The 14,009-nt window shown below is 38.5% G+C and overlaps 1 protein-coding gene across 2 annotated transcripts; it reads right to left on the bottom strand.

The window, feature by feature from the left end:
- Positions 1 to 2,190: 2,190 nt before the first annotated feature.
- On the bottom strand, positions 2,191 to 12,110 carry anxa5b (annexin A5b). Of its 2 annotated transcripts, none has more exons than XM_029431450.1 (13): positions 11,969 to 12,110; positions 11,651 to 11,693; positions 8,339 to 8,423; positions 7,930 to 8,024; positions 7,163 to 7,276; positions 6,954 to 7,044; positions 6,263 to 6,342; positions 6,123 to 6,173; positions 3,988 to 4,081; positions 3,798 to 3,893; positions 3,629 to 3,687; positions 3,200 to 3,322; positions 2,191 to 2,607 (listed from the first exon to the last, which is right to left on the bottom strand). In XM_029431450.1, exons 2-13 carry the CDS (start codon positions 11,651 to 11,653, stop codon positions 2,545 to 2,547), a joined length of 954 nt encoding a protein of 317 aa, XP_029287310.1. In that variant the 5' UTR covers positions 11,654 to 11,693; positions 11,969 to 12,110; the 3' UTR covers positions 2,191 to 2,544. The 2 variants fall into 2 exon arrangements, with proteins under 2 accessions (XP_029287310.1, XP_029287301.1); XM_029431441.1 differs by lacking the exon at positions 2,191 to 2,607 and adding an exon at positions 2,620 to 2,677 and having other exon boundaries at positions 3,177 to 3,322.
- Positions 12,111 to 14,009: the final 1,899 nt, after the last annotated feature.

Here is a 14,009-nt window from a genome sequence, read left to right as displayed (position 1 = left end):
CTCCTCTGTAATTCCGGTTCCCACCTGTTCCCACTTCCCCCATCAGCCCCATAGTATACAGTATATACCGGCCCTCTTGTCTATTGTGCTTCAGCCTGGGTGGTGTGGTGGGAGGTGGTGTTAGTGTATGGAGGATATCACCGTTTCTAGGATTTTAGGAGCAGTGCCAGAGCACGCCTTCAGGAATTTGGGTGTTATGGATTTGTGACTTCTCCACCAGCAGATTACTCTCAAATCTACGGATTTGTGGTCACGACTTTATGCCACGTCTGAAAAGCAGCCCGAGGTTCTTTCATTTGCTAGACCTCTGCTTTCTTAATCTAGTAGGAATTGTATTTTACTCTGGGTTAATCTATGCATTACTAAATAAAACGTATATACAGGCATTCAAGATTCAAAGATGGGTGACTAAATACAAATATCACTTCTTTCAGCAGTGCCTATGATTTCTGCACCACAGAGCTTTCAACAAGTATTTATCTTTTTATTTTTTATCATCTCAGGGCTGCTCGTCCCCTTTCCGTGCCTCACAGCATGACAAGATGTTAATTGCTTAATTGTATCATGTCAGAAATAAGTGAAATCACACATTCCCAGGGCCTAATGCTCTTCATATTGTACTAAAAAACTAAAGATATTAGTCTATTATAACATGAGACAGAGAAAAGAGGAAAATCCTAAAGTTTGAGACTAAAAGGTTTGGTTGAAAATATAAAATAGTAGCTGATTTCTCTGCTTATTGATTAACAAACTAAGTAAAACACTCCAGCAGCTGCATGCAGGAGGATAGTTTCAGCCCTTCTGCTTCTTTCATTCTACATTTGAACCTTTTATGTAAAGCTGTTTTTTTTGCTGGAAAACAAATGTCCCGTCAACTTGAACTTGAACTGCCGTTTGAAGTTCAGAGTCTCTGATGAAAAAAAAGGAGGGGCTCTGGGTGTCAGGAGGGGCTGGAGGGGGAAAAAAACCATCAAAACACAACTCAGCGCTTCACTAAGTACTTCAGATTTGACCTACAAAGCTGGCCGGACATATGCCCACCCAAAATAACACGCAGGGCAGCGAGGTGGGAGGAGCTGGAGGTATTGTTCTTCCTGTGGCTCGAGGTGGCCTGACCCCCACACCCTGCTGTTCGGACCTCTTTATTGGCTGCTTGTTTCTGTGGCAACAATCAACCGCTCCCGTGAAAAGAATAGAAAAGTAGTAACAGGACCTTGATGACTCCTCCTTACGCACACGCCAACTTACATTTAGAATCCTAGTGGAGGATAAGAAAACTGAATTTCTACAGATTTTTGGAAAGAAAGAGGAGTCTGTAGTTAACTAACAATCCCAGTGTAACAATACATTACATTATAATAATATATATAATATTACAGGTTAAAGTCCTGGATCTGAAATTTTATAAGGGCTGAATATTTGTATCCATTATATTACTAAAAATACATTATTTTAAGCAGCATTTTAACTTTGTAGCAGGTCAAAGTGGAGCTGATGTATAAGTTATTGGGAGATTTAATGTGTAATAATCTAAAGTCAAGGCAAATACTGTAGCTGTCAAATAAATGTAAATAAAAAGGACAATATATAAAATAGGGCTGTGTGTAGGGCAAGAATATGGAGATACGTTATGCATCATGTTACAATTCAATATATTGGGTTATTTTTAATCTAATTTTAGGAAAACTGTTAACCCACCATCTTCACAAATTATTTTAAAAAAAGCTTACATTACAGAACAATGAGATTTTCATTTATCACAGTCCCAGAAACATCCAACATCATAGCAATACTTTTTGTGCAATCTGAGCCTCTGTTTTTGTAAGCAACCTGGTGATTAAACTCGATATTGTTTTTGAGAATCAATACGGTATCACAAAACATGATCTTGCAATACTCTGGTATATTCATATTTTCTTTCACCCCTAATACTAAATGTAGTGGAAATGTATAAAGCTACATAAATACCTACAAATTGTATTTAAGTGTATTACACTCAAGTTCTTTCCACTTGTCTTCATGAAATGCTGACCGGGTGAACTTGTCTCTATTCATGCTGCTCTGGCTCCCTCTAGTGGACATGAGAGGCCAGTGCATGCTCAACAGACATCACTACACACTATTACATGTGTACATGTGGACTGCAGGACACCATAAGTACCGAGACAACAAAAAAACAGTGCTATTGTCCTTCATCAGTTGAAATGTTTATTATTGCATATATACTGTTTTCTGACAAACAAAGTGCAAACTGTAGTCTGATACTTTCGCATTACAAATGAATAATATTGGTCATAGTGAAGATGTTAGTCGGCCAAAAGCTGCATTAATTAATGTGGACATGAAAAAAATGTTAGCTACCTTTAAAACACATTATTTGGAGTCATAGTATAAAAAGGCCTGATTGGACCGTCTCTCACACGCACACACAAGAACGTGACGCTGACTTTGTGTTAACTTCTTGTTGGGATCTGACGGCCCAAAGGCCGCCTTAGACACGAGACACTTCAGGTGTACTTCCTGTTTCATTGACCGTTTCCACAGTTACGCATCATCTCCACCACAGAGCAACAGTAAAGCTTTTCCGTAGTCGCCGCCGGTATCTCCCTGTAACACACGCAGAGTTTAAGAAAATTAATACCGCTTTGTAGGTGTATGGGAACTTACGTACAATAAGCGTGTGTCAGGGTTATAATGGCAGACTACAACTCAAACTAAAATAAGCAGTGAAACTGAATCTAAATTTAAAAAATATATCCTTTCAGAAAAAGCCAAACAAAAACTATACCAACAACTGCTTAAAAAAGTAATTAAAATAAAAAATTAACGTGATTTTATTTCACTTAATGTATCACTACCACACATGGAGATATCATGAATTTCTGTCAACTCTCGTGACGTTGAACCACAGAGATGTTTTTCACATGCATTCTCGTCTTGTAGAATTAAACAAGAGCAGCTTATTGAATATTGTATTAGATAAAATGCCATTAAACCAAGATGTTCAGCTCTGAAGTTAACCAACTGGGGTCTAGAGTTTGGTAGTGAACGAGTACTGAAGTTAATTCAAAAGATTTTAACATTACAGCCATTCAGTTCTCCAATTTACCTTGTATGTAGCTACATACTTTATACCTGGCCCTAACAAAAACAGTGTGTGTGTGTGTGTGTGTGTGTGTGTGTGAGTGTGAGTGTGTACCTTGATCATGGAATGCAGAGAGCAGGCAAACAGCTTCCTGAACTCAGTTCTGATGTCCAACAAGTCCACCTCACTGCGAGTCACCATCGCTCTGATCAGGGTGTTATCATCAGTCCCTAAACCCTGCAACAAACACATGATTACTGTAAGCTTCATTAAAAATTATTATCCAAAACCATTATCTGAGCGCATGCACATAATGTGCATCCGGCTCCAGATACACAACAACTTTTCAAATAGCATAAACCTCCCCGATTCAACTCACTTCACAAAATCGGCTCTCCACTACCTCCAATAAATAAATGTATCCAATTAAAAAGGGGAAAGCTTCTGAATCTCTACCTAAATCCCATCCCATGAAAAAGAACAAGGTGACACGACTCGTGGCCGAGCTTCTAATGGAACGGTTGTCCATCTTTGTTGACTTACCTTCATTGCATAGTACAGCGTTTCAGCAAAATAGGCTGGAACGCTCCTGGCACACTTCACTTTAAAAGAAAAAACAGAAAAGATTATTGAAAACGTGTCATTGTTATTCATTCAGAGTCACCGCCTCTCAAGAAGCGGCCAACAGAACCAGCCTGCAGCAGTTTCGTACCGACGGCCAGAAGAAGATCTCTCAGGCCTCCAGATGTTTCCTTCTTGATGCTCTCCTCCATCTCGTATCCTGACAGCTTCATGTAGGCATCAAATACTGAAACACACAGGTTCAGAGTTAGTCTTGAAAATGAAGTGAAACTGCAAAACGATCCCAGACGCTCTGTAATTCTGGCTGCTCTCAGACGAACCTTTCCTAAGATGTTCTGCACTGCGGTTTCCCAGGATGGTGACAAACGTCTGTTCATCAGTGCCAAACTTCTGCTCTCCTGCCTTGAAGAGGACCTGCGATCACAGAAACAAAATGCTTCACGTCACACATTGCTTGTCCTTCAGAATCAGTACAATCTCTATATTTTGAGGTATTTACACTTTTAATATATATATATATATATATATATATATATATATATATATATATATATATATATATATATATATATATATATATATATATATATATATATATATATATATATATATATATATATATATATATATATATATATATATATATATATATATATATATATATATATTATTTCTTCTTCACTACATTTCAGAATATTGTACTTTTTAACTTGAAGACAACAGAGTTTAACAGATCAGGCTCTCACAGAGAATCAGCGATACTATTAATAGAAACTACAACTAAACAAGTTACAACAAAGTCTCTTCAGTACCGGGGATGGACCATGTTCATACAGAAGATGTCCTCAGAAAACATTCAGCAAAGAGGCAGTAAGAGCTAGAAGAAAATTGTTTACCCAAACCATACAGTAGGACAGGGGTCGGGAACCTATGGCTCTTCCGATGATGCGATATGGCTCGCAGACAATTTTTTAACATGATTAACAAGTAATATATAATTAGATTAGATTATAAGTAGAGCAGGGGTGTCAAACTCAATCACAGAGAGGGCCAAATTTAAAAACTGGGACTACGTCGAGGGCCAAACACGGTCCATATTTATTGCACAGGATAGACATATTGGATAAAGTGCAAAAAGATATGGAACATATTTAGGTAGGCTACATTCTCCTTTTATGCAGTCAGAGCCAGATGTTTGGAATATTTTCTTAGCTGCCAGTTTGATTGTGGTTCTGTGGAAACCCTCAGTGAGTGAAGGTGTGCATCAGTGAGGCTCCTGTGTGGGTTTTTGTTCATCTTCATCACAGAGAAAAGCTGCTCACACAGGTATGCGCTTCTAAACATGCAAAGCATCCGAGCGGTATGAAGTTTGCTGCAAAGTCGGCAAATACGCAGTCGGGAACACAGCGGTGGAGATGGTTTGTCAGTGTTTGGAAACACGCAGTGACTAAAGTTTCCTTGCTGCATCAGAGTCTCTCACAGGCAGCTCGGCTCTCACTGCATCACACGTGTCCGTGATCACACGGCCCTGAAGCTGCAGGTTTAACAGTGAGATGCTTCGTTATGTCGTACATAAAGGCCAGCTCACATCGTGCCAGAGATCTGTGGTGTGTTTCCCTTTGCTTCCAAAAACTGGTAGATTTCCTCACGCAACTCGGAAAAATCTATTCAGCACTTTCCCTCGACTGAGCCATCGCACCTCCATGTTCAGAATGTATCTCCTCAAGTTTCCTCTCCGTGTTACGGTGCTTATTACATCTTCCATTTCCAGAGCTTTACAACACAGCACTTCCTGGTGTGTGATGCAGTGATACACCGTCAGCTGCATCTTCTCCCAAATCCTGCACTAATCCGCTCTTTTCTGTCGTCAGTCCCGTCAGTTTGTCCCGGGGCAGTTTCATTTCATTCACACATTTAGATACTTCCTCAAATATATATTTTCCCGTGGTTGTGCCATGCATTGATTTAATTACCAAAACCGGCGGGCCAGTTATGAGAGACATGATATTTTCTCACGGGCCGGATATAATTGTGGCCTTGAGTTTGACACCCGTGCAGTAAACACCGAAACATGCAGATAAATAACATAAGTGTTTAGTTTATAAAAGAGCACCTGTTCAATGTGAAAAGTGAGTTGCATGGTTCCGTTGGTAATATAAAAGCTTTAAATCAAAATAAAAGTGTAACCTGATATATTCTCGGCAATGTTTTTACATGCAAACATTTGTGAAGTTTCTTTTTTAAGACCCGTTGGTATTATTTGAAAGCAGTTTGTGTTCTGCTTGTCATTTCTGAAATAAATGGAATGTCTCTCTCTCTCACACATAAACACATGATCAAAGAACAGCATTTAGAGCACATCTACAAACACATGTGATAATCACACCCTCAGACAAGACAAAGACACCATTGATGGTGAACATATTTAGTGACCAGCACCAACACAACGACTCACCTCAGCATCACTGTCAACGGTTTCCTGCTGGATCCCAGTCTGCTTGTTCCCCTGAGGAGACAAAATGTTTCTATTAGAGAGGAAGGAGACAAGGATAGAGGAAAGAAGAGGAGACGTGGATAAAAGGAGAGGAGATTTACCTGCAGCAGAATCACCAGAAGTCTCTTGAAGTGTCCTGAAGTGTCACCGGATATATCCTCCTCCAGGTCGTCATCGTACTCTGAGGAACAAACATGTTAATGTTTTATTTCAGCCCTGATCTTTCAAATGATTCTGTCACACTTTTTAAAATCTAAATTAAGGCCTTTGCTTTGCAAGGATCAACGTCGTCACATCAGACAGTAATTGCCACACGCACACGTTAGTGAGGAGGGTATGAACATGGCGATAACCTTCATCTGAACATAGTGCTGTGGGTCCAGATGCACAAAAGCTATCACCTCACCCAAGTCAGTATGTAGTTTTCTTCTGAATAAGCCCATGTCACGGCAAAGTCTCTTCAAAGACTGGATGCTTATTATAATATGTTGATTCTGGGGCATTTCCTTAATGCTAAATCAGAGTGCAAAATATCATTTGATGAGGTCATGCACTGCAGGCATAATATAGAGCGAAGTAAAACACAAAAGGGTGTTTTGTGACTTTAATCTCAGAATTCCTGAGATTTTTTCTCCTAGATTTACGAGTTCTCTGAATATTACGCCCCCACCCCAGATCCGTAACACATTTATTACTTATTGTGTCCCTACAATGGTCCTAATACGCTGTTATATGTTAGAGCCATTCATTAAAATAATAAATATTTGTAAAACTTAGCATTCTCTCTGTTACCTTTTCTATAAGCACTGACGATGTCCTTGACCTGCTGAGGCGTTCTGGAGGCGAGGATCTCCACCAGGACCTTCTCGTCTGTTCCTGCCCCCTACAGGTCAAAGAGAGGAAACATCTGATGAAATTACACGTGGAGTTTCCACCTTCTCAGAAGCCTCAGAAACATAAGAGGCTTTATCTGTCTCGTCTCCGGTGTCTGCAGCACTTACCTTGATGGCGTTGCGGAGCATTGACACATCATAAGCGAGGGGTGCGGTCATCAGACCCACGATCAGGGTCTCAAATTTGCCCCCCAGCTCTCCCTTCAGTTTATCCACCAGATCCTGTTGTGAAGAAACATCAAGCACTTTAATTTAAAACCTGTGTGTGACCACAGAGAAGGATCTTATGTGTGATGATTGTTTTGCTACGGTTAATGTGTAATCCTGTCGTGCCACATGTTGTTTTTCTGCGGATGATTTTACTGACAGTATCTGTTAAACGGAGTCAAATTAGAGCTTTGGTGTTGTGTGTGGTCATCGGGTTTAAAGGGCTCAGTATGCTTCATCTAACACTAGGGCTGTACCGCATGTCATTTCTTTTACATTCAACGCTTCTATTAAAGGTTTAAACTCTGGCATCATATTGTTTTGACGTCATCACCCTAAACATTTAAATGAACCGTCTTAATATGGACTAAAGCAGAATATTTCATTACATAAAAACATGTTTTTGAAAATGATTATTTATCTTTTTTAAATACATTTTGACTTTACAACACTCAGGAGAGACTATCCAAGTATTCTGATAGTAATAGTTGGAGGCTACAGTCTCATGTTCAGCTCAAATGGCTAAATAAGCAACAGCTAATTAAGTTGGTAGGTAATCATTATCTGTGCAGTGGCAGCACATAGTTTTCTTAGTTCAACCAGTTACAGTGAACTCTAGACAGAGCGAGGCAAGCTGTTATAGCGAACATATGTTAAGGTATTCTAACCGTTCCAAACAGAGTTTTGAAGGCGATCTTGATGTCCTGCCTCTGGACGTTGTTGCGCCCCACCAATAGCTCCAGGATGGCATCCTCATTGGTCCCTACAGCAACAAGCACCATGGTTACTCAACCAATCAGCAAGACACACACATTACATAACTCTGTCGAGGTGGACACAGTTATTTCACCCACATAATTACAACCTTTAGGTCAGCAGATGTGTTTTTCCTTACAGTGAGTCAAGTTCCATCTCTGCTCGTGTGTTTATGACTCACTGCTGTCTGGGTGGATCTCTGCACAGACGGCAGGGATTACCACAGAGGGGAACTCCCGAGAAAACGCTCTCTCATTGGTCTGTTGGCGTTGTAGTACTGACTGACACTGTGCTGACAGCAGAAACACACAAGCATCTTACCTAGCCCCTTCATGGCCTTGTACAGGACCTCAGCATCTGTAGTGGCATTGAAGTTTTTACTGGCTTTAACAGATCCTCTGGTGGCCTGCAAGATGGAAGAAACGGACAGGAGGATTAGTTTGTTGTAGGTTTTACCAAGTTCAATGTATTTATTAAAACAAATTCTAAATAAAGCTGATACTCCTGAATTCTGGACCTCTCTGCTGTATTTCTAAATGCATTCAAATGTTTTACACAGATAATACATCACAACATATTGTACAGAACCCATTATACCTCATTCAGATTATTTCTCATGGAACTTGCAGACACCACCGACAACTTCCAGCATAACACTGACAGTTTTATACACACTGTATTATACTGCGTTAGTTTTGGAGACAGTTCACATCAACTTTAAGCACCATTAGTGACCAGATTGTTCCCATTGACAGCTAGCTTAAACCCTCCAAACAGACCAGGAAACTCATTTTATAATTATATATATACAATTATAAGTCAATAATTGCTTATTTATGGTCTTGCCTTGAATGTCTTGTTGTTGTTTGAGTAATAATAAATAATAATTTACTCCTCAATGGCAATTAAAAGGGATGTAGATGTAAAAAGAGAAGAAGTCTCTTTATGTGCGTTACTGTAACATTATTTATGTATATTAAATGTGTCTGTAAACAAGTGGGTTATTTAGAACAAGTACATCTTTCTGCTTTCTTATCAGATGTAAAGTAAATGCTATAACATTGCATCTCATACTTAATCTGTAGTTTCATGCTTACATTAACATATCTTTTATCAGATGTGCATAATGTCAAAGACGTTCTGCCTTTCCTTCTTAATATCATAGCAGACAAATATACTTAATCAAGCTCTAGATTCATGCTTAAGATAGATATAATTTAATATATTATATTATATTTCCCTTCTCTCATTGCTAAAATTACAAAACCCACTAAATCAATCTTTACATTCATGTGTACATTCTGTACATATAAAACGCTGCATCTCAGATTTGTTAAGTGCATACACTCAAAGAGTTTCCCGCTTTCAGATTAACTTAATGACTTACAGACTTTATGAAAACACATGCAGATGTGCACACAAGCTCTCACAAGCTCTCACATCAAACCTCTTATTTTATACACATCTTGCCAACTTCTCAAATATGATTGATTATCAGGCTAATAAGTTATCCAACTGTGGATAAAAGGTATTCAACTGATCGATACTGAGGACAGAACGAGCGAGATAAGGCTGAAAAACATTAACTTTAAATAGATTATTAGTAAAAAAAAGACTTCCTTCTCTAACCGCGCTGCACTCATTTCAGACACTCCCTAAAACTATGAAGCATTAACAATAAGAGAGCAGAGCGTTTTTTCTAATTTCAGGGGGAGGGATGTTTAGAGAGGAAAACCACGGGTATGTCTCTGGAATTCTGACCCTGAAAATCTGGAAAGAAAAAGCACGGGGACGTCCAAAAGCAAGTCGCTGTTAACAACCAGGATTCTGTCTCTTTGTGCAGGATGGAACGCCAAAATGTCCACGAGCTCTCCTTCCTCATAAACACACTCAAGAGCCACAAGATAAACAAAATCTAATCAACATGCAGATGGCTGCTTGGACAAGCTGAACAAGAAGATATTCAGAGCAGCAACACAACACTGATCATCATTTCTAAAGAATTAGCTCCTATAGTGAGTCATAAGTTGAGTCCTACGGAGCGAGTTGAGACATGACCTGAGGCTAAGGGCTTGTGGTGGAGGCATGTTGACCCTCCATGTGTGAACAGAGGCACAACTGGTATCACTGCTTTAAAGCACATACAGTGACACCAAACAATCCACAATTCTTGCAGCCATGCTTGTATAAGGGATTTAAAAAAAAAAGTGGATACTAATATTTTTAGACTCAAGTGTCCTTAATTTTGACACTTTTATGGCCAATAAAAATAAAGAAAAACAAACAATGACAATGGTTTTTCAGTGAAGGACACATTGTGTAGTAGTTAAAACTTCTGCATACTTTCAAACACGTGTACATACTTTTTTTGGACAAAACATAACAGACGCATTGTTATTTTGAAGGAGAGCATCTTTACTTTACTAAATTTACTAAGACCAGCTGTGCGCTGTAGATTTTAGAAAGTGTTACTAAAAATAGAAGTAAATATTGCATTTGTTGGTGGCTTTTTTTCAGCTCAAGGACCATGTACAGTGTGGTGGACTTACTCAAAATAAACTCCAGTGCCTATGAACGTGTCAGCTGTGCTAATGTGCGGCTCATTAATGGGTTTATAATAGTTTCTGGACAACAATCAAAGTCTATGGCACCGAGGAATTCTCTCCATCAGGCTGTTGCTACACAGACACTTAGATCCATTTGTTGTGGCTTTTAGTCTTTTCACTGCATTTGCTGACATCAGCCTTATCCTTATTCATTCAATTAGAATGTTTCTCAAAAAACAAACAAACATTAAAACTGAATTTTGTGAGCATTTCATAACAGAGAGCTTTGCCCCCAGACTATTCTGTTTGCAGAGTGCAGCAGCATTACATCATCACAGCTAACTATCGTGAATATAATCACTTTTTTATTATGGTAAGATAAAACTCCACCCTGTGAAAAAGAAGAGAATTGTTTCCCCTTTAAGAGAGGGAGGGCGGCTTTAATCTGCAGGACAGACGTGGAAATGGGTGTATTACACAGAGAGAGAGGTGGAGGGACATAGACCCACCCGAATGGAAAAGAGCCCACGTGAGTCATGCAATAAACTTCCCAAAATGAAACCTCACACACACACACACACACACACACACACACACACACACACACACACACACACACACACACACACACACACACACACACACACACACACACCCAAGTGTAGTAAAAGTGTCCATTTGTTAACTTCCATGTAAAATGCACTTAACTGTAGCGACAAGTTACTAATTGAAGCTTGTTTAAATATAAATGGTTGCCAAACTCATACCTTTCTTAACAGATGTTCTTCTACATTTACAGAAAATAAGTTTGTACGTTTAATGTAAACTGACAAGTTAACAGTAAACAAACATTCACATTTTGTGCACTCCAACCTTCATTTAGATGCAAAGCTTAGGGTTATATAATGTGTAAAAAGTGGGCGTAGTCTTGGAGTTCAGAGGGTAAAAACCTTAATGGAGTCACATATTTGCATAAATAACGGATTTTTGCAAAGACCATTAAGGTCAAATATAATAGTAATCATTGTAATACAATTTCTTTAAATTGACAGCTTAAAAAAAAATCAGTCAAGTGAAGATGACTCACCATTTTGTCAGTCTCGGAGGTTTATTCAGCGGAACAAGAAATTCTGTTAGAGAGAGAAAAACGTTATTTTAGCAACGAAACATGACAAATACTAAACTCTTCCTCTCGGTCAGAGGACAGGATTAACTTAAACACATCTACAATCTACTTTCTGGTTGTTAACCGTTGCCTGACTGTGTCCTCTGTCTTTGTAGTGTATCCTCCACGGACCTGACAAAAGAGACACGTCTCTCTTTTGTTCCCGGGTAGCAGCTGTTCCCGCTCAGATGAACGATGCTGCTGAATTCATACCTGGAAGTTAAAACGCAAACAACTTACCGCCTAAAGCAGCCGTTAGGTGAAGCTCGGTGAGCTGATCCGGCAGAGAGAGAAGACAGGAAGAGCTGACGGCAGATATCCACTCGGATAAACTCTGCGCGCGTGAATGTTTGGGCTCGCGTGTGTGAGAGCCACTCCCCGGTGCGCACGGACTCAACTGCTCCTGAAGCACTCTGGGAAATGTTGTTGTCATGGAGCTGCTGTGGTTCCAAACATGGAGTCAGTAAAAAAAGAGGGAAAAATATTTTCATGGCCGAGGAATAAACAGAGGTTTGATCCTCTCAGTCATGTTCAGCAGTGGAAAAGATTACTTACTTTACTTTAAGTTTTAGTTTTATTTGGTCTTTCATTTAAAAAGAAACTTTACATGGTTGAAATAGCCTCGTATGAAATGGAAATACTGAGGTAAAGTACAAATACCTTAACATTATTATTATTATTATTATTATTATTATTATTATTATTATTATTATTATTATTATTATTATTATTATTATTATTATTATTATTACCTTAAAATTGTACTACTACTACTACTACTGATGCTACTAATGACCTGTAATATTGTCCCACAGAATGGAAAATTTGTATTTGGCCTTCCACCCATACCGGGTAGCTGTAGTTGGACCAATGTGTCCGTACATGCATCCACACATGATTACCAACTGACAAATGACCAAATGTCATCTGACAGGTTTTCAAGGTGACATTGTTCTTTTAGTTGACCTTCAAAAGAAAAGCTTGAACAACTAAATACACCTATACACTAATGGAAAGTTTTTCTCTTTATTCATTTAAAAATAATAATGTAAGTCATTCTTGAGTGTTAGCACTTGCTAAATAGTGTATTATCAACATTGTTTGGGTCAAGGAAGAGAGGTGCAGATTGTAAATTTAAATCTGTTAATATTTTTTGTGTTCTACCAAGCAGAAGATTTTGAGATATTCAAACTTGATTTTTATTCATTTATGTATTTATTAAGTGCACCTTCTGCTTGGTTAAAGCTGTATTGATTGATTTTTACAAATTGGGGTAGTGGATCAAGCTGAAAAAGCAATACTGTCATCACCATCTGATAAAGTCGAGTTGAGTTGAGTTTCTGGTCAACAGACAAATGTTGACTAAGTGACAAAGTCCAATAATTGGTTAAATTTTGGTTTTGGATTATTTGGGATCTTCACATCCTGTGGACAATTTATAGTTCTTTAGCTGCTAAATGCTCCGCTGTGTTCATCAGCTATAGTTGCTAATTTTTTCTTCTTCTATTTCTTGTTTAGCAGTTAGCATACAGAGGGTGTATCAAAGCTTTTTGGTTCTAAAGAGGTTGATGAGAGCAGTGAGACAAAGCTGAAGGTCATAAAACCAACAACGAGCTGAAAGATGCTAAACACTCCCTAGAACAAAAGGAACTGCAAGTGGAGTGATCATATCCGTGGTTTCACATTACACATAGTCATTCGATCCATCTTCCATGTTAAAATATTTATTAGTGACTAACAATGAGCTGACAGACAACAGGAAAGTCTGTTTACACTACACTCACGCCCCCAAGTTAAAGATCATATACAGAGATTATCCACCAAATGTTAAGCTACTTCTTGTTGGTCTCACAGGGAAAACAGCCAGGTGATACAACGTGTTACATGTTATACTGAGAATGTATTAAAGCTTTATTGTCTGTATCATATGCCAACTTTGTTTGGATCGAGGAATAATCACAGTTACTGGACACTGTGCACCAAACAGAATTCATCAGACATGCAAATCATTTATGTTCTTGGTAACACTTAATAATAAGGGTACACATTTAAGAAATGCTTACATAATGCGACTCATGATGATTATGCATGAATTAATGCAGGCTGTAGCATGAAACTTAACAAATGAATTAAGAAATGTTAATTCACAGATATTTTATACATTATTATGAAGCTTTTTTTCATGGAGCTGGTTATGCAAACATTTACATGCTGCTGTATGACACAATGGTATTGATTATTGATATTTATGGTATATGGTATATATTTACAGGTACTGTTC

The sequence above is a fragment of the Cottoperca gobio genome, chromosome 1, assembly GCF_900634415.1.
Source record: "Cottoperca gobio chromosome 1, fCotGob3.1, whole genome shotgun sequence".
NCBI lineage: Eukaryota > Metazoa > Chordata > Actinopteri > Perciformes > Bovichtidae > Cottoperca > Cottoperca gobio.
This window is presented reverse-complemented; position numbering and strand designations above follow the sequence as displayed.